Here is a 22,521-nt window from a genome sequence, read left to right as displayed (position 1 = left end):
TGAGGCTGATCATGACACTGAAACAGTTGCATGAAATGCACGTTAGTGCCACCAGTTTGAGTAGCTATCTTTACCAGGTCACCACCTACATCATAATTCCTATCCCTATCAAGACTGTTCCCTGCTCCACCCACTATCACTCTTCGTAAAGTTCCTACATAACTCCCCTGTACTGTCAGTCAACTGAGCCAACCGTGCACTAGGCTGCACAATGCTGGTGACCTGGTACTCACTCCCCAACACTTCCTGCAACTGCTGGCCCACACCTCTACCATACGAACTACTTAGCAGCAGAACCTTCTTCTTTCTGTTAGATTTTGCAGCTAACCTAGACCTCCTAACTGCTGAGGACTGTTACATGTTCCCTACATCTACAGCCGCAAGACGCTCCTCTCCATTTAACTCTGAGCGTTGATCAATTCTATTGCATGTACACAAAGTAAAACTGTCTGAATACCTCCTCCTCCTTGCCAACTTCCAGTTTCCATTCCCCGCCACCCTTCACCCTGCTCAGCCTATCTAGTTCCTCCTTTGCGTGTTGTAACTGCACCTGGAGGGCACAGATCTTACACTCCCGCTCCTCTGTCAACTTATTTCTACTACAGATTCTGCATTCCCAGGAGAGGATCTTGCTGGAATGCCCTCTGGCTTCCCCACTGCATTCCCCCCAATGAAAATACATTGAACAAATCCCTCATCGTAACCCACTACTCACAAACCTACGCAGAGCCCGCATGGTAAAATTTTACAGTTACTGAAAATTGGCAATATATATCTACGTTACCTAAGTTCAGTTACACCAGTAGAACTATTTGTAGAACCAACAATAGCAGTCTTGAAATTCTGTGTCTACTAAGAAAGCAACTGCTTGTATTAGTACTACTACACCACAGCTAATGCCAATACCAACAATACTTCACAAAATTATTAGCTAAAACCAAAAATTCAAGCGGCCACTGGAACAGTAGAAAATTTTACTGAAATATTTTAATAGGAACAATAATTAACGTCAGCTGAAAACTAAAGCACAAAATTTGCAAAATGACTTCAACACATAGAAAACTCTAAAAAAACATAGCGAGTGAACATTTCCAAAAGTTTATTAAATCGTTATTTTGCCAAAAACACCATGAAACACCACTGAAAACTATTAAATTTAATACTGTATAACAGTGCACAAATAACTTTGTCAGTACTTAGCTTTATAACCGCTACAGCTGCAATTGCACACTGCAAAATGTAAACACACTACTGAGGCATAAGGCTTGGACGAATGACATAAGCACACTAATGAATAACAGACCACTCGAGTCAAAACACAGGAAGAAAGACTGAGATTAATAAAAATTCATTAATAATTTGCTTTTACAGCAAATATTAACACAAATAAACTTTAAGATAAGTAACTGAAGACTAAAACTTTATAAAATATTGACAAGCAATTTCAACGGCAGTGCAGCACACGTGACCTCACACCAACGTACTGTGTTGCTGGCAGCTCGTATGTGATGAAGTGTCAACAGGAAAGCTGTTTAACTAGCTGAGAATCAAGACAAGGGTTACCCTTTCTCAACTGTCACTGGCGAGTCTCGATAAGTCAGTAATTATTCAGGCTAGGGCAACAGACAGCACTGACAGTTCGATGTAGCATTTTGGGAGTAAATTGGTGAATATTTGTTTCTTGGTGCTCGCATATTTCTGCTCCTTGTGGACCCAGTACCTACATCCTTCAGTAACTAGCACACAGTGTCCTCAACCAATGATGAACATTATAGGCATAAAACTACCAGTACAAATAAATGATAGCATAAACATGTAACATTTCATGGCTAACTATGTAAAATCTGTCTTCAAGCATTGAAACTCCAAGGTTGAATATCAATAGTATTAGGAAAAGGATAGATTGCTACTCACCATAAAGATCAACCAATCAACCATCGAGTTGCAGACAAACACAACGGAAAGACTGTTACACATTATAGTTTTCGGCCAAAGCCTTCTTTAGCAAAAAAACACACACACACACACACACACACACACACACGCACACACACACACACACACACACACACACGAGCAAGCACACCTCGTATACTTATGACCACTTCCACTGGCAGCTCTGACTGGACTGTGACTCCTACATGAACAGAAACCCGGAGTGGCGTGGGGAAAGAGAAGGGATAGCATGGCATGGGTGGGGAGAGATAAGAGTGCTGTCTGTTGAGGCAGGAGGTGATAAAGCAGAGGGGGTGGGTGCAAACTGTAGGGAGGAGGGAGAGGGGACGGTAGGGTACCTGTCATATCACCTCCTCCCTTTTCATGTCCCCTATACCCTTTGTGTGCCATCCTCTGCCAATGCATCTGCCCATCCTTTCCCCTTTCCTGCTCCCCTCCTTTTCCACTCTTCGTTTTATCCCCCCCACACTTCACCTCCCGATGCTGCGCCAGGCAGTCTCGTGAGGCCACCACCTAGTCCCTGCACGCATTGACAGACGGCACTCTCCTCTCTCCCGACACATACCCTGCTATCCTTCACCCTTCCCCTCCCCACTTCATGTGACAGCCGCAGTCCAGTTGGAGCTGGCTGTGGTAGCGGTTGTGTGTATGATGTGTGGTTACTTGTGTAAATGTGTGTGCATTTGCTTTGCTGAATAAGGCTTTGTCTGAAAGCTATAACGTGTAACAGTTTTTTCATTGTGCCTGCCTGGATGTCAATGGGTCCTCTTCACAGTAAGTAGCAGTCTCTCCTTTTCCTTATATTGTTAATATTGTCTTCAGCTGTATGTGTAAACGAATATAAAATTTAAAGCTTAGTTATGACTCCTCTGTGCACACAGGGTATCGGTAATTCAAGTTCCAATTCCAAAGTGCTGTAGAAAGAGAACCACTGCTCAGAATTAAGCCAATTTGAATGACATAAAAATAAAATAAAAAATTACCAATAGATGATGCTGTAAATGTCTTGACGTAAATCGGGTTGGCTAAAAATGACAGACGAATTGTAGTAAAATGACTGTGGTTTGAGCTGCACTGTTCAACGTATATGACGGCACAAGTTCAGCAGTCAATGGCTGTGGCTCTGTCAGTTAGGTAAGCCCATCCACCGTGGTAAGGCCCTATCACACTGGCTGGGAAAAATCAGCTTTTAGTTTTCCTGGGACACACAAAAAGAAAAAGACATCATTTTTAGTTGTCTTTGGACCAAAAACTAAATAAAAAGTGAAATTAAATTGATATGTAGGTGTAAGTACTGTGCAACATTTCCCCAGCCTTTAAGAAATCCACCAGAGATTTCTCTGAGGTGCTTGTGAAACAGTCTTGACACACATGCACAGAATACAATTTATGGAATGTTCCTGATTCCTCTCCCAGTGTCTTGTTCAAACCACATGGTTCCTCAATTATGGTATTCATTTTAAAACATTATTTTCTTAAACTCAATCCAGGGACCTTACAAGGACATATTTAATCCAAATTATTATTTATAAACTAACGTAATCACTTTTCGCAGACAGTTTAAAACACTCCATAATTCACAATTGCTTTTATTCTTCTTTGCTTAACAGGTAATACATTTCACAGATTCTCTCTCAACTATTCTTAGTTCTGCACATCAACCAGTCCACTTCTTTTATTTTCACACATAGACATGACCCCATTAAATCATCATGTCAAAACCAGTAAAATAAAATTACAAAAACTCTTCTTCCTTGGCAAATCGTTCCACATAAAATGGTTCCACAAATTATTTCTCACATTTGGAATTTTCCTTTGTCTACCCGGTGGCTTGGTACTCTATCTGGAACTTTGTCTTTGCAACAGTAGTGTCCCGTATGTTTCCTTAAAACACACATCCTTACAAGGATGCTTACACAAAAACTACTTACAGCACTACCACATGCAGCATACTGGTCAGTATTTCAAATTACCTCTCTCATTTTACTGTCACTTACTAATTGACTATGCTTTGCTATGCCCTTTTTTTCTATAACTTTACCTTTCACAACCAACTGCCTTATGCTTTTTGTCACTTTACCATGTGTATTGTGTATTGAATTTTAGTGATGCCATATGCAGTTTAGCTGGTTCTAATTTCACAATAATAGATACTTTTGACAATATACCACACATATCTGTTCCCTTTGGCTAAATCAGTCAATGTCTCCTGGAATTTGGCTGTGCTTTTAAGAACAGTTACACAACACTTCTTCTTATCTTCATTTCCTATAACACTGAAACAAGTATCATCAAATTTACTCTCATCCTGAGGCACACATTCCTGAAAGGATTTGGTGTCATCGGCTCCTTACAAGTTTTCATCTGTCTTCTCTTCCTCCATCCCCCATTTGGAAAAGGCAGTGCCACATCCAGTAGCAATGAACCTGTGCCCTTCAGAAATAAATTCATTGGTACCACTTCCACATGCACAGCTATTGCAAAACAACTAATCTTATAGATAGCTTCCTGTGCATTCCCCATAATATCTACAATAAAATCAGCACTGCAGTAGCTATTCAGTATACTGACACAACAGAAATAGTGTCTGAAAGTTGAAGTTGTAAAATTCTGAAGCGACCAAAGACCTGAACAGGTGCCTCGCTGCAGCTCCTGTTTGTGACACAAAAATCAGTGGCACATGTACTTCCTTGTACATTTGGCACAGGCCTGACTGCCTCAAAAAACCACCACTATCATAATCAAAAAATGGTTCAAATGGCTCTGAGCACTATGGGACTTAACTTCTGAGGTCATCAGTCCCCTAGAACTTAGAACTACTTAAACCTAACTAACCTAAGGACATCACACACATCCATGCCCGAGGCAGGATTCGAACCTGCGACTGTAGCGGTCGCGCGGTTCCAGACTGTAGCGCCTAGAACTGCTCGGCCACGCCGGCCGGCACTATCATAATCCATTGGCGTAGATACTACTACATCTAAATCAGTATCATCCATGTTGCTAGTCACACACTTACCTACTTCAAAACACACTTACTCCATCTGGTACTACAGCTACTTCAGACTCCGCATTTCCACAAGATATTGGAGCTGATACTTTCACATTACTTCCTGTATCTTCCACCATGCCAGTACTTTGCATATCAAGTAAACTTAAAGGAACTTCTACACCTTTATAATTGTCATTTTTCTCAAACCAAGCATCCTATCCATTCTCTCTCTTCTCCATCTGCTCTTGAAAAGTAAAATACCAATGTCATTTCTTCTCCCTTTCAACCCCTTTTTTCTCCTCTAAAACTGCTGGAGCTTACATATCTGATCTTGAATGCCATCTCAAAGCAAGTGGAGCACCCTGGGGTAGGACACTACAACATGTGGGGTATTGAGGTCAGGAAGTTGGCAGTTGACCACCCGAGGACATGCATCACAGCGACTCAGAAAGTAGGTACCTGTCTGACACCCAAAAGTGTTATTAAAGCAGGATTCCAACATTAAGAATTTATTGTCCACATAATACAACAGTTGAGATATTGATGTTCAGGCAACCAGCAATGGTGGGAGTGCAGGAAGTGAGTGCCCACCCACCTGTAATGTGCTGACCAGTGTACGGATGGCAGCCGTGGCGCCAGTAGATGAGTTACTGGTGTCAGTACCAGTGTTGTCACATGGCTGTTCCCCTGCAGAGTTAGCACACATTGTCTTCTGCACTGTCTGAAGCAGCTAACAGTCTCCCTGGCATGCCCTCACAATGACAGATGATGATCGGCTCCCAGGCTGTGGTGAGTTAGGCATCCAGAAGGCCTCCTGGGTGGTGGCAGCCACGTCTCCCATCAGTCTTGACTCTGTAGTCAGTGCTGCAGCTCACAGTGACAGAGGCCTGACAGACAGAACTTGCTGCACCGTAGAAGACTGAAGATGAATAGACAAGCAGAGGGTCTGCCGACATAGGCCTCCCCTCATGTTTGGATGGCTGCCAACTGAACAGAACTTGACCAGAGCTGAAGGAGTATTTACATAGAATGGGCTCGATGAGGTGACAGTGCCGTCACTTGATCCAGTTTTCTTGTCTGGGCAGCTCTCCTGGTTGCTTCGGGATTTCAGAACTTTATCTTTCAGACACTCTTTGTGTTTTGTCAGAATGCCGATTAAGTCTTGTGTCAGACTTAAGCTTTCCTGCGACATTCTGTGCAATCATTATCGTGACTGTATCTCTCTGTCACCATATGTCATTCTGCTATGTTGTTGTTTTGTGTGCTCAGCAGATTTAAGGTATCACAATAGCTTCTGCGTTTGCTGCTGCACCATCAGTAATCTCTCTGGAGTTACACCTGGCTATTGACCTGTTCTGCTCTGCCTTTTGTGTTGCCAGGGAAGCTCTTGAAATTTTTCTGTTCACACCAAATTCACTATTTTACTGTGCAACGCCACCGACAGTATCTATGTAGGCAACAATTGTAAGAAACTGCGGAAGATAAATGTGTACTCAAACACAATTAGCAGCCAATTATGGTGGTGGTGGTGGTGGTAGTGACGATAAGGTAAACTTGCACACTATAACTATTCGTAGTACAGTGAACTCTTTGAGGGCAGATTGGGTGAAAATGGCTTATGAACTTTAATTCTTCTTCAGAACATATAGCAACAAAGCTACAGTGTCCTGCAATAAAGGGAAAAAAGTGGTTCAACATGAATGATATTTATAATTCATTATGGTATAGTAAGGGAGGATTTATTTAATAGGCACATGCAAAACATCAAGGGACTGAAGCATGAATTGGTAACTGTAATTTAAATTGTACACTAATTAACGTAACAGAAATAGTGGAGGATGGACTAGTTGACTTGGAAACAGGTAACTTTCAATTTGTTATTCACAGCCTTTTCATGCAGAAAGCAGCAGGAAGGATGTTAAAAGTATGTAAAGTTCTTTTTTTCCTCTTTTCTGTTGGCAACCCTTTTAAAGCAAGGACAGTAGCAGCCAATTCTTTAGAATGGAGAAGTTTCATAGAATTTAATTTCAGAGATTACCATCTCGTAGTGAGATTCAGACGAAGCAAATTCACATCTGTCACAGGTCCTCGGTCGCAGCGGTCCCAGGCACCGACGGACACCATCGAACGTCTCGAATGCGTCGTCCACCACAAACAGTGCTGGTGGCGTGAACCCCAGCTTCAGGCTGGAGGACGAGGGCGAGTACGGAGTGCCTGCCCCCCACTACCCGCCCCTGCAGGTTCCGCAGCAGCTCCAGTACTACCACCGCAGGCAGGCCCTGCCACCACCAGCGACGGGTCCGGACTACGAGCACGCTCCGCCGCCCTACTTCTCTCGCCAGAACTCCTACGACTCGAACGCCTCTGCCGAGAGACCTGGCACGCTCGAAGTTCGACTGAGGTCCAGTTTGCGCAGGTACTGGCATCCGTTATCTCTTTGTGTTTGCATAACATGAATCGTGTCATTTGAACTGTGTGCTGAGGTAGTTGAACTGTTGTGGCAGTATGTTTACATTATCCCGTAATATGGGATGAACCTGATCACTGACAAAAATTTTGGAGGTGGTTGAGGGATATTTTCTGAGTATTTTCATACAAGGGATCTCAGACTCAAGTGGCTCATTAAGAGTACTTTGATTTCCTACAACCATTTCTGACTATATCTATTGCATTTAAAGTTAGTTGTATGTAACAGAAGATATATTGAATTTAATTGATGAAAGGAAAAAAATAAAAATGCAGTAAATGAAGCAGGCAAAAACGAATACAAACGTCTCAAAAATGAGATCGACAGGAAGTGCAAAATGGCTAAGCAGAGATGGCTAGAGGACAAATGTAAGGATGTAGAGGCATATCTCGCTAGGGATAAGATAGATACTGCCTACAGGAAAATTAAATAGACTTTTGGAGAAAAGATAACCACTTGTATGAATATCAAGAGCTCAGATGGATACCCAATTCTAAGCAAAGAAGAGAAAGCAGAAAGTTGGAAGGAGTATATAGAGGGTCTGTACAAGGGCGATGTATTTGAGGACAATATTATGGAAATGGAAGAGGATGTAGATGAATATGAAATGGGAGACATCATACTGTCTGAAGAGTTTGACAGAGCGCTGAAAGACCTGAGTCGAAACAAGCCCCCAGGAGTAGACAACATTCCATTAGAACAACTGACAGCCTTGGGAGAGCCAATTCTGACAAAACTCTACCATCTGGTGAGCAAGATGTATAAGACAGGCGAAATACATTCAGACTTCAAGAAGAATATAATAATTCCAATCCCAAAGAAAGCAGGTGTTGACAGATGTGAAAATTACCGAACTATCAGTTTAATAAGCCACGAAAATACTAACATGAATTCTTTACAGACGAATGGAAAAACTGGTAGAAGCCGACCTCAGGGAAGATCAGTTTGGATTCTGTAGAAATGTTGGAACACGTGAGGCAATACTGACCCTACGACTTATCTTAGAAAGTAGATTAAGGAAAGGCAAACCTACATTTCTAGCATTTGTAGACTCAGAGAAAGCTTTTGATATTGTTGACTGGAACACTCTCTTTCAAATTCTGAACTTGGCTGGGGTAAAATACAGGGAGCGAAAGGCTATTTACAATGTGTATAGAAACCAGATGGCAGTTATGAGTTGAGGGGCATGAAAGGGAAGCAGTGGTTGGGAAGGGAGTGAGACAGGGTTGTAGCCTACCCCAATGTAATTCAATCTGTATATTGAGCAAGCAGTAAAGGAAACAAAAGAAAAATTTGGAGTAGGAATTAAAATCCATGGAGAAGAAATAAAAACTTTGAGGTTCGCTGATGACATTGTAATTCTGTCAGAGACAGAAAAGGACCTGAAAGAGCAGCTGAACGGAATGGACAGTGTCTTGAAAGGAGGATATAAGATGAACACCAACAAAAGCAATAATGCAATGTAGTCAAATTAAATCAGGTGATGCTGAGGGTATTAAATTAGGAAATGAGACGGTTAAAGTAGTAAATGAGTTTTGCTATTTGGGTAGCAAAATAACTGTTGATGGTTGAAGTAGGGAGGATATAAAATGTAGACTGGCAATGGCAAAAAAAGCTTTTCTGAAGAAGAGAAATTTGTTAATATCAACTATAGATTTAAGCGTCAGAAAGTCGTTTCTGAAAGTATTTGTATGGAGTGTGGCCATGTATGGAAGTGAAATGTGGATGATAAATAGTTTGTATAAAAAGAGAATAGAAGCTTTCGAAATGTGGTGCTGCAGAAGAATGCTTAAGGTCACATAAGTAATGAGGAGGTATTGAATAGAATTGGGGAGAAGAGAAATTTGTGGCGCGACAAGACTAGAAGAAGGGATCGCTTGGTAGGACATATTCTGAGGCATCAAGGAATCACCAATTTTGTATTGGAGGGCAGTGTGGAGGTTAAAAATTGTAGAGGGAGACCAAGAGATGAATACACTAAGCAGATTCAGAAGGAGGTAGGTTGCAGTAGGTATTGGGAGGTGAAGAAGCTTACACAAGATAGAGTAGCATGGAGAGCTGCATCAAACCAGTCTCTGGACTGAAGACCACAACAACAACAACAACAACAACAGCAGTTGTACGTTTACACTGGTACACAACACTATTGGTAGTGTTTACTGATGAAGAGTTGGTTGATATGCACCTCACATATAGATTCCCTGATTGCAATGAGAGATTAGCGACACTATGGTATGCTGAGCTGTTCCTGCAACAAAGGCAACCACATCATTGTGTTATAACACGTCAAGTTTAACACATATATTTCAGAACGACACAACACATATAAGTCACAGAGTAAGTTGACAAGCAAAACATGTGTACACGTTAGCATTCGAAGGAGCACTGAGTCCCAGTCTAGTGGCCGCTGCTCGGCTGGCCGCTTAGGTGGCGCAGCTGCTGCATGGCTGGCAGACAGCGCCGTACGTAGAGGACGCGCGTAATTGCGCGGCGGCACTTTGAATGATCGGCAAGTCACAACACTTCTCCCCCCTTTGAAATTGTTGCACTGGTCTCGATGGAGGTGTCCTGGAGATGGCTAACATCCATAGGCGTTGCTTGACTCACCGTAAAGTCTTGAGGAGGAGGCTTCCCCTATGGACGGAAGTATCCCCGATGATAAGGGGTCGAGATGACAGGAGACGTAGGGGTCGAATCTGCTGGGGTCCAATCTGCCCGTTGCGGCAAGTCCAGTTGATATGACAGGAGACATGGGTGATGTGTTGGCGTCCGTTGGAGGAGGCGAGTATATTTTCTCTGACAGAGGATGGTCATCCGGTTCCTGCATGGGCATGTCTCCTGGTGGCATCTGTTCTTGTGCTGGCATCGCGATGATGGTGAGAGGGCTGCGTTGTGAGTATTGAGAGATGCCAAGATCCCGAGCGTCAGGTAGAGCCAAAGGTGGTGTAGCGGCATTCGGAACAGGTGTTGCTGGCACACGAGGCCGAAGCTGGTCCGAATGACGCACTGCAACACCCGTGTCCGTCTGGATTTCATACAGGCGTCTGCCATGGTGTCTTAAGATGCGGCGCGGGCTCCATTTTGGCCGCCTGCCATATCCCCGTACCCAGACAAGGTCGTCGGCGGTGAACCGGCCAAGTGAAGGCACCTGCGGCTGTGAGGTGGAAGGCCGCAGAAGATGAAGAAGCGTGCGGGGCTGTCGGCCATGTAAGAGCTCAGCCGGGCTGTGGTCGCCCATGGGGGTGAAACGGTAAGACGCCAGAAACTGGAGAAGCGCATCATCAGCAGCAGAAGAAGTCAGAAGTTTCCGCATCTGAGCCTTAAATGTGTGGACCAGTCGTTCAGCCTCACCGTTGGATTGTGGATGGAACGGCGGGGCCGTGACATGCATAACGCAGTGACGAGCACAAAAATCCGCAAATTCGGAAGAGGCAAATTGCGGACCATTATCAGTAACAAGGGTAGAGGGGAGGCCTTCTAAAGAAAAAATGCGGGCGAGAGCACTGGTGGTTGCCCGGTGGTAGGCAACGTGCAACGGACAATGAAAGGAAAGTTAGAGTAGGCGTCAATTACGAGGAGCCAATAAGTACCTAAAAAGGGTCCCGCAAAGTCAGCATGAATGCGCTCCCAGGGCTTCTCAGGCGAAGGCCACGGTGACAAAGATGACTTCGGGGCAGCGGCCTGTGACGCACAAGGGCCGCAGGGCAGCTATCTCAGAGTCGATGCCAGGCCAGTACACATGACAGCGCGCCAGAGATTTTGTGCGAGACACGCCCCAGTGCCCTTGGTGAAGGAGGCGCAAGACTGAAGCACGCAAAGACGCAGGTACCACAACACGCGGCGAAGCATTGTCAGTGGAGAGGAGGATAACACCATCCCTAGCCGTGAGGCGGTAGCGCAAAGCGTAGTAGTTCCGCACCAGATCAGAAGTCTTAGCGGACTGGCGATCTGGCCAACCCTTCTGAATACAGCGTAAAACCCGGGAGACGGTAGGATCAGAACCCGTAGCAGCCGCCAGCCTGTCCCCAGTGATTGGGAACCCGTCCACAACCCGCTGCTCGGCAACATCCAGGTGGAAACACAAAAGTTCGTCCCTATCGAATGCCTGATCAGGACCCATGGGAAGGCGAGACAGAGCATCAGCATTCGCATGTTGAGCCTTTGGCCGGAAATGAATCTCATAATTGAAACGAGACAAGTAGAGAGCCCAACGCTGGAGGCGGTGTGCAGCCTTGTCAGGAAGTGACGTTGATGGGTGAAACAAGGAAACAAGTGGTTTGTGATCCGTAACAAGATGAAATTTTGAGCCATAGAGAAAAACACCGAACTTATGAAGAGCATAAATAATGGCCAAAGCTTCTTTCTCAATTTGAGAATACTTTTGTTGGGCATCCGTGAGCGTTTTGGAGGCATAAGCAATGGGTTGTTCTGTACCGTCAGAAAAACGGTGCGCAAGGACTGCACCGACCCCGTATTGAGAGGCGTCTGTGGCAAGAACAAGATGTTGGCCAGGTCGATAAGTAGCCAGGCATGGGGCCTGTTGCAGCATAGTCTTCAATTTCTGGAAAGCCGCTTCGCATGACGCGGACCAGTGAAAAGGCACGTTTTTATGCAACAGGCGATGCAACGGCTGAGCCACCGAAGCCGCAGATGGTAAAAACTTGTGATAGTATGCTATTTTCCGCAAGAAGGCCTGCAGTTCCTTAACAGATGTAGGGCGAGGAAGGGCATCGATCACAGCGACAGTTTGCTGAAGCAGACGAATATCATCCCGAGAGAGTTGAAACCCCAAGTACAAGATAGATGCCTGAAAAAATTGTGATTTCTGAAGATTACACTTAAGACTGGCAGTCTGTAAGACATGAAAAAGTGTGCGGAGATTTTGAAGATGTTCTTCAGTGGTGGAGCTGGTGACAACAATGTCGTCCATGTAATTGATTCACCCAAGGACAGGGAGCAATAATTGTTCCAAGAATTGCTGAAAGAGAGCAGGGACGCTGGCAACCTCGAATGGCAAGCGTTGGTATTGATAGAGGCCGAAAGGCGTGTTAAGGACCAGAAACTGCTGGGAAGCAGCGTCGAGAGGAAGTTGATGATAAGCTTCTGACAGGTCAATTTTAGAAAAATACTGGCCTCCAGCAAGTTTAGTGAACAGTTCTTCAGGACGGGGCATAGGGTAAGTGTCGATGAGGCATTGAGCATTTACAGTGGCTTTGAAATCGCCACAGAGACGAATATCACCATTTGGCTTAGTAACGACAACGACAAGAGAGGACCACTCACTGGAAGTGACAGGAAGCAAGACCCCTGAAGTAGTGACACGATCCAACTCCCGTTTTACCCGATCACGAAGGGCCACAGGAATGGGCTGAGCCCGATAAAACTTAGGCCGAGCAGTGGGTTTGAGCGTGATATGAGCTTCAAAGTCGTTCGCGCGGCCTAACCCAGGAGAGAAAAAAGGGACGAAAATGTCGTCGACAAGGAATCCAGTTGAGCATAAGGAATAGCATCAGAGACAATATTGACAGAGTCATCTATGGAGAACCCAAAAACGCGAAAGGCATCGAAACCAAAAAGATTTTCTGCGTTGCTCTGGTCGACCACAAATATGGGAACAGTGCGAACGACGGATTTGTAAGATACCTCAGCATTAAACTGCCCCAAGAGAGAAATCTTCTGTTTATTGTACGTCCGTAATTGCTGAGTGACAGGTGACAGGAGTGGAGAACCCAACTGAAGATACGTCTGAGAATTAATTATAGTGGCAGCAGAACCGGTATCCACTTGCATGCGAACAACTCGACCAAGGATTTGGACAGTGAGGAATAACTTCCCTGAAAGGGAAGAAGTGCAATTGACAGACAACACAGAATCAGAATCAGCGTCATGTTCATGAACATCATGTATGCGGTCAGATTTGCAAATGGAATACAAATGACCTTTCTTTTTGCAATTGTGACACACAGCCCAACGTTGGGGACAATCCTCGCGTGAATGTTTTGTAAAACACCGTGGACATAAGGAAATTGCCGGGGGTTTTGCTGCAGTTTCTTAGTGGGTTGTTTACGGCTAGGTCAAGGCTGCGCGTGGAAGCACACTGCGGCCACTTCATCAACAGCGCACAGAGGTTGTATTTCCCCGACATCACCCCACGCCTCTATTTGCGCCCCAGCGCTGCGAGAAATTTCAAAAGACTGTGCAATGGAGAGAACTTCATCTAGAGTCGGATTCGCCAACTGAAGGGCACGTTGCCAAACTTCTTTGTCGGGCGCTGACCGGATAATAGCATCCCGTACCATGGAATCGGCAAATGATTCTTTGTGAACGTCAGTAACAAATTGACACTTTCGACTGAGGCCGTGAAGTTCAGCAGCCCAAGCACGATAGGATTGATGTGGCTGTTTTTTGATGACGATAAAAGGCAACACGAGAGGCTACCACATGTGTTTGCTTTTGAAAATAGACAGACAGAAGTGAGCACATTTCAGCAAAGGACAAAGACGCAGGATCCTTCAAAGGAGCCAATTGCGACAACAACCGATACATTTGAGGTGAAATCCAGGAAAGGAACAGAGACTTACATGGTTGTTCGTCCGTGACATGAAATGCCAAGAAGTGCTGTCGAAGACGTTTTTCATAATCAGACCAGTCTTCCGCCGTCTCGTCGTAAGGAGGAAAAGGAGGTATAGCCAATGACGAGAAACGCCCTGCATTTGACGCCGCGACAAAATCGCGAATCGCCACTGTTAGAAGCGTTTGCTGTTCAAGGAGATTTTGCAATAGTTGCTCGATGGTAGCCATGGAACCCTGTGGGTCAACGGTGAAAAGGAAAAATCCCATCCTCGTCGCCAATTGTTATAACATCAAGTTTAACACATATATTTCAAAATGACACAACACATATAAGTCACAGAGTAAGTTGACAAGCAAGACATGTGTACACGTTAGCATTCGAATGAGCACTGAGTCCCAGTCTAGCGGCCGCTGCTCGGCTGGCCGCTTAGGTGGCGCAGCTGCTGCATGGCTGGCAGACAGCGCCACGCGTAATTGCGCGGCGGCGCTTTGAATGATCGGCGAGTCACAACACATTGTTCTTTTGTGTCAGTACATAGGTGCCTAGGAGAAATCGGATCCTTCCGTGTTAATTTTTGGCAACTGCATACCGTATTTTTTATCACTGTTGTAACCAAGTCCGTGGATCCCTTGTGCTAGAATACTCAGAAAATACTCCTGGACACCTCGAGTCTGGGTTCACCCTGTATTGTTGATAGGCATGAGTTGTTTCATATGTGTGATGTAGAACTCTTTCAGTGTTTTGGACATTTATGTCGTATACCTGATTCACTGAACCCGCAGTAGAACTAGCATAATACTATAAAAAAATGGGTTTGGGAAATTAAGAGTTTCAGTTTATTGAAATATATCACAAATTACTTTGTTGGCTCCATGGTTCAAAAACACTGACTAGAAGTAATAAAATATTTTTAATGACTTTCTTTTGTGCAAAGAATACTTTCTGTTTAATTGAGGTGTAACCCCAGAGTATTACTCCTAAGACATCAGTGATTGAAAATTTGCACAATATATTAACTTACGGACTTTTTATGGAAAAAGTAGCTAAACCTAAACATATTACCAGATTTACTATACAGGTTGGTCCATTGATCGTGACTGGGCCAAATATCCCACAAAATAAGCGTCAAATGAAAAAACTACAAAGAACGAAACTTGTCTAGCTTGAAGGGGGAAACTAGATGGCGCTATGGTTGGCCTACTAGATGGCACTGCTATAGGTCAAATGGATATCAACTGCATTTTTTTAAAAATAGGAACCCCCATTTTTTATTACATATTCGTGTAGTACGTAAAGAAATATGAATGTTTTAGTTGGACCACTTTTTTCGCTTTGTGACATATGGTGCTGTAATAGTCACAAACATATGGCTCACAATTTTAGACGAACAGTTGGTAACAGGCAGGTTTTTTAAATTAAAATACAGAACATAGGTACATTTGAACATTTTATTGTAGTTGTTCCAGTGTGATACATGTACCTTTGTGAACTTATCATTTCTGAGAACGCATGCTGTTACAGCGTGATTATCTGTATATACCACATTAATGCAATAAATGCTCAAAATGATGTCCGTCAACCTCAATGCATTTGGCAATACGTGTAACGACATTCCTGTCAACAGCGAGTAGTTCGCCTTCCGTAATGTTCGCACATGCATTGACAATGCACTGACGCATGTTGTCAGGCGTTGTTTGTGGATCATGATGGCAAATATCCTTCAACGTTTCCCATAGAAAGAAATCTTGGGACGTCAGATCCAGTGAACATGTGGGCCATGGTATGATGTTTCAACGACCAATCCACCTGTCATGAAATATGCTATTCAATACCGCTTCAACCGCACGCGAGCTCTGTGCCGGACATCCTTCATGTTGGAAGTACATCACCATTCTGTCATGTAGTAACATCGGTAGAACATTACGTAGGAAATCAGCATACATTGCACCATTTAGATTGCCATCGATAAGATGGGGGCCAGTTATCCTTCCTCCCATAATGCCACACCATAAATTAACCCACCAAGGTCCATAATGGATTTTCCGTTGCCCAATAGTGCGTATTATGCCGGTTTACGTTACCGCTGTTGGTGAATGACACTTCGTCACTAAATAGGACGCGTGCAAAAAATCTGTTATTGTCCCATAATTTCTCTTGTGCCCAGTGGCAGAACTGTGCATGACATTCAAAGTCATCACCATGCAATTCCTGGTGCATAGAAATATGGTACGGGTGCAATCGATGTTGATGTAGCATTCTCAACACGGATGTTTTTGAGATTCCCGATTGTCGTGCAGTTTGTCTGCTATTGATGTGCGGATTAGCTGCGACAGCAGCTAAAACACCTACTTGGGCATCAGCATTTGTTGCAGGTCGTGGATGTTTGTTGCAGGTCATGGATGACGTTTCACATGTGGCTAAACACTTCATTTTTTCTTAAATAACGTAACTATCTGGCGAACGGTCCGGACACTTCGATGATGTCATCCAGGATACCAAGCAGCATACATAGCACACGCCCGTTGGGCATTTTGATCACAGTAGCCATACATCAACACGATATCAACCTTTTCCGCAATTGGTAAACGGTCCATTTTAACACAGGTAATGTATCATGAAGCAAATACTGTCCACACTGGTGGAATGTTACATGATACCATGTACTTATAAGTTTATGACTATTACAGCGCCATCTATCACAAAGCGAAAAAAGTGGTCCAACTAAAACATTCATATTTCTTTACGTACTACACGAATATGTAATAAAACATGGGGGTTCCTATTTTAAAAAAACAAAGTTTATATCCATTTGACCTATGGCAGCACCATCTAGCGGGCCAACCATACCGCCATCTGGTTTCCCCCTTCAAGCTAGACGAGTTTAGTTCTTTGTAGTTTTTTCGTTTGACACTTTTTTTGTGAGATATTTGGCCTGGTCACTATCAATGGACCACCCTGTATAGTGTGGCTTTGTTAGAGGTTGAAACATGGTTTTAAATGTACGTGTGTATGTGTGTGTGTGTGTGGGGGGGGGGGGGGGGCGGAAAGGGGGGAGAGGGGGGGGGGGTTGGTTGTTTGGTTGCAAATTTCCTGATTTCTGTTTTACCAGGTATCTAACTCATTCTAAACAGTATTAGAACATCTTCATAGCAGGCACCACAACCATAAATTTGTTTTATGAAGAGCTGACATTTTGCTAGTCTGACGACTTTGAAATATAGAAAGGTCTTGGTCGCACAGTTCTTTATTAAGCGTTGCACATTTCAAAATTTTGTCATCAGTCTGAAGTTTTGGAATAAAATGTACAAAAAAAATAACTATAACAGATATGTACATACTAACATAAGTATGCCTGTTAGTGACCCATATACAGAATTTTCAATTAATATTGTACTTACATTCAAATTGAATATAATGCCTATCTCATCTCATTTAGATATACGAGGGTAAGTCAATTATTATCCACAAAGTAGTTATAAAATTTTATTGTAATCAAATTGGAAACTTACAAGAACATTATTTTTTGACCTAGTCTCCTTGCATTTGGTCCATCATTGTACAAGCTTCCTGATGCCCTCATAAAAGAAGATTCTCAGTTGAGCTGTGTGCCAGGAATGCACCACTTCTTTCATTGCTTCGTCCGAGGCAAATCGGTGGGCCCTTAATGCCTGTTTGAATGGTCCAAACAAGTGATAGTCAGAAGGGGCAAGATCGGAACTATATGGAGAATGATCCAGTAATTCAAATTTGAGTTTCTGGAGCGTTTCAGCAGTGTAGGCAGCAGTATGTGGACAGGCATTGTCGTGCAACAACACAACACCTTTTGACAGCAATCCTCGGCGTTTGCTTTGAATTGCAGGCTTTAGCCTGGTAGTAACCATCTCACTGTAATGTACACTGTTTATTGTTGTGCCCCTTTCCCCATAATGTTCCAGCACTGGACCTTGTGAGTCCCAAAAATCCATAAGCATCAGTTTTATTGTGGACAGTTGGGTCTACAACTTTTTATCGCATGGCGAATTTGGATGTTTCCATTCCATACTCTGCTGTTTACTCTCCAGCTCGTAATGACGGCTCCATGTCTTGTCACCAGTAATGGTCCTGTCTAAGAAGTTGTCCTCTTTGTTACCATAGCAATCCAAATGTTTTTTGCAGACATCCAAGTGCACTTGTTTATGCAACTGTGTGAGTTGTTTTGGGACCCATCTTGCACAAACTTTATGAAACCCAAGTCTGTTGTGGATGATTTTGTAGGCAGAACTGTGACTAACTTGCAGACGATGTGCCACTTTGTCAGTAGTTAATCGTCTGTCTAAGAGAATCATTTCTTGTGAATGCACAATGGTTTCTTCATTCATCCAGCTCCTTCATCATGTGTAACACTTGTGCGACCATTTGAGAATTTTTCAATCCATTCGTAGGTACCCTGTTGTGGCGAAACACTGTTCCCATACTGTACAGAAAGTCTTTGATGAATTTTGGCCCCTGATATGCCTTCCTTGCTCTTCTTTGGTGCAAATAGACAATAGAACAGCCATGATTAACAGCATGACAGCAATAATGAAACTAACTTAGCAGCTTGAAAACCGCAAATATATAACAACAAATAAACAAAGCATGTGTCATCAATGTAAAACAACAGTACTACCAAAATAAACAAAAATATAACTAAATTGCGGATAATAATTGACTTATCCTCGTATTTGACAATAGAACTACACACTGCAATGAATTACATGTGAGAATATTGTTAACACCTTGACAAAGATCCAATATGCTACTTTTATGGAGGAGTAACTCATATTGACAGTAGTTAAAATTTTGCATAGCATGAAATGTGCGTCATGAGGTAACATCATGAGAGACATTGCAGAGATAGTCGTTAGTCAATAATAAAAACAGAAGACATGTTTGAAACCATTAACTGGTGTAGTACAGTTGTAAAATAAAATATAAGTTGTGAAAGAATAAGTTTACAACCATCACAAAATGAAATGTTACCTATTGATCACCAGGTGTAGTCATGTTACGATACTCAAACATATAATAAATGACATTCAACAGATTCATTAGGTAAGCCTAGGTTAGGGGCAACACTCAAAATAAAAAGGAATCTAATATTACATTTAAAAGGATTTTTTAATGTTTTAAAAGACTTAATGGCATAGTATTAGACCGTAATAACAGCTCAGCTGTTATCTACTTACAACCATCACAGAGTAAAATGTTACAAGAGTTTGTCTAACTGTAGTCATATTACAATAGTTGATGATATAATAGATAGTACACAATAGAACCATTTAGGTAAGCCCAGATGAGTGGCAACGATTTGAAATAAAATGAAAGCTAATATTACAATCTTTTTCCTTATTTTTTTTCTTTTTTTTTTTTAAATTTTATATTAAGAAGCACAATGGTATAATATTGGACTGTATAGCAGCCTGATGTATGTTGTGATAAAATTGTAAACTAAGTCAAATGAGTAGTATGAAGTACTGATGTTATTGAAATGCAAAGTACCGATATGATACGCAGTCTGAGACACAGTTTGTATAGCATCTTCAAATAAATCTAAGAACCAGTTCTTACTGAAAAACTCCTGCTCCTTAAGTAACCAGTGCAACTGACAACTTCAATGTGTATGTATTTCAGAGTCTTCCAAGATGTCTAATAAATGACTATGAAGGGCAAAGTGCAAAACCTCAAGTCCATCAGCTATCGGCAACAAGCCATTCTTCTTCATTTTCATATGCTGTCCCAGAGCACTAGCATTATTGGGAGATGAATGCTCTCTGTATCCATATCTTGTATACATCTGGTTTACTGAAAATACTTTTTGATTTGGGTCCTATGTCATGCCTCAATTTCTTTCTTTCTTTCTTTTACTGGGTCCCGCACTGGCACAGGGTCGGCATTGTTAGGAACGGATTTGGCAAGGTTAGTGGAAAGGGGTGGCCGGATGCCCTTCCTGCCGCCACCCCGTACCCCCCAGGATGGAATTAGTTTACCCCTGCTGGCTGCATCTAGTGTAAGTCATGGAATAGTGTGAACGTGTTCAGCTGTCTGCAAGTCGTGTAACTGAGGCAGAACTTTGGGACCAGCCCGGTATTCAACTAGCAGGATGTGGAAAACCACATCCAGGCTGGCCGGCACACCGGCCCTCGTCGTAAATCCGCCGAGTGGATTCGATCCGGGGCCAGCGCGCCTACCCGAGTCCAGGAAGCAGCGCGTTAGCTTGCTCGGCTACCCTGGCAGATCTGTGTCATGTCTCAGTCACATGTGTTAATTAGCTCTTGTTTCAAACATTAATCTGTTTCAAAATTTTCACAATTTTGTCACAGTGGGGACCGTTATAGGTTAGATCAATGAAACAATCCTTTTTTTTTTACCCTCTTCTTTTTACCAAGTTGGATTTCTTGTTCTGTATAGAGTAAAACAATTTACAAATACTTTTAGCTTTATACACATTTTCTATACCTACTTGAACAATTGTCTGCAACTTCGTATACCTTGCCTTGTGACATATCTAACCTCAAAACCCTATGTATCATGAAGCAAAAATACGCACATTTGTAGGTACTCGGATGACATGAATGTTTATTAATTAAAACATTGATGCAGATGGGTTGACAAAATACTCCAAAAAGAAGATTACTGCCTTTCCTAGTAACAGAAAGCTCTAAGCAATTTAATGAATTGTTCTCTTCCACTTCAAAAGTGAATTTAACATTAAGGTGCATGGAGCTGAAATGGGATCACAAACTAGAAATATCCTCATCACATCCTTCATAAAGTAGTAATATGTTATCTACATGACAATGACATGGTTTAAATTTTGTCATGAACTCCGAATGTGAATAAAAAATGTGCATTCCAAGTGACTGACAAAAATTGCTACCAGGGAACCAGCAAGTGAATTACCCTTAGCTAAGCCATTAGACCGTGAATACAATTTGTCATTAAAGTTAAAGGCTTTGAAGGATGAAGGCAGTTATTCATTCCACAACCTCACCACGGGACAGCACATTATGGGTCAATAAATTTTTTTAATTATATCAAGAGTATAATTGGTATACATGAATTACAAGTTAACAGTATCCTGTGAAGCTAAACAAGTACCATCTGTGATTTGAAGGGTTTTGATTTTGTCCATTAATTCATAGGAATATTTTATACTGAATGTCTTTGGGAAAGTGTAAGCTTCTTTTAATTTTGTTTTGTTTGAAAATCTAAGTTTATAATTAGGGCTGGAACAAAGTTTTGTCATTGTGAAACTCATTCATAGGTTTGGATTTAATCTCAACTGTTTCTGTGTTCATGAAGAAATTTTCAGTTTTTCTTAAGTAATCTGTGCCACAAAGAACCACCATGGAGTTACCTTTATCTCATTTTGTGAAAATAACATACTCATGATGGAGTTTTGTGCTGTTATTGTTACGGCCTTCAGTCTGAAGGCTGGTTTGATGAAGTTATCTCCATGCTACTCTGTCCTGTGTGATCCTCTTCACCTCCAAATAACTACTGCAACCTACATCTTTCTGAATCTGCTCTCTCAGAATGTGTCCTATCTACCGATCCCTTCTTTTGGTCAATTTGTATGATAAATTTCTCGTCTGCTCAGTTCTATCCAATACTTCTTCATTAGTTTCGCGACTGACCCATCTCACTACTTCCTTATGAGCTACGTGACTGACCCATCTAATCTTCAGCAATCTTCTCTAGCTCCACATTTTGAAAGCTTCTGTTCTCTTTTTATCTAAACTATTTATCATTCATGTTTTTCTTCCGTAAATGGCTACACTCTAGACAAATACATTCAACACTTAAATGTATATTTGATGTCAACAAATTTCTCTTCTTCAGAAATGCTTTTCTTGCCATTGCCAGTCTATATTTTATCTTCTCTCTCCTTCTGCCATCATCAATTATTTTGCTGCCCAAATAACAAAACTCATCTACAACTTTAGTGTCTTGTTCCCAAATCTGATTTCCATAGCATCACCTAATTTAATTGTCCTTGTTTTGTTTTCCTGATGTTCATCTTATATCTTCTTTCAAGACACTGTCCATCCCATTCAGCTGGTCTTCCAAGTCCTTTGCTGTCTCTGAGAGAATTGCAATGTCATCAGCAAACCTCAAAGTTTTTATTTATTCTCCCTGGATTTTAATTCCTACTCAAAATTTTTCTTTGGGTTTCTTTCTTGTTCAGTGTATATACCGAATAACATTGTGGATAGGCTACAACTGTCTTATTCCCTTTTCAACCACAGCCTCACTTTTATGCCCTTCAGCTCTTGTAACTGCCGTCTGGTTTCTGTACAAGTTGTAAATAGCCTTTTGCTCCCTGTATTTTACTCCTGTTGTCTTTAGAATTTCAAAGAGAGTATTCCAGTCAACATTCTTAAAAGCTTTCTCTAAGTCTATAAATGTAGATTTGCCTTTCCTTAACTTATCTTCTGAGATAAGTCGTAGGGTCAGTATCACTCTATATGTTCCAACATTTCTCTGGAATCCAAACTGATCTTCCCCAAT

The 22,521-nt window shown here is 42.3% G+C and overlaps 1 protein-coding gene across 1 annotated transcript in view; it reads left to right on the top strand.

Annotated features, from left to right (window-relative positions):
- LOC124550777 (mitogen-activated protein kinase kinase kinase 10-like) overlaps nucleotides 1-22,521 on the top strand; it is a 680,343-nt gene that overhangs the window by 650,165 nt on the left and 7,657 nt on the right. Inside the window, exon 11 of the mRNA XM_047125500.1 lies at nucleotides 7,033-7,364. Coding sequence (XP_046981456.1) covers nucleotides 7,033-7,364 — 332 coding nt within the window. The remainder of the gene's footprint in view (nucleotides 1-7,032; nucleotides 7,365-22,521) is intronic.

This window comes from Schistocerca americana, chromosome 9 (assembly GCF_021461395.2).
Source record: "Schistocerca americana isolate TAMUIC-IGC-003095 chromosome 9, iqSchAmer2.1, whole genome shotgun sequence".
Classification (NCBI taxonomy): Eukaryota; Metazoa; Arthropoda; class Insecta; order Orthoptera; family Acrididae; genus Schistocerca; species Schistocerca americana.
This window is presented reverse-complemented; position numbering and strand designations above follow the sequence as displayed.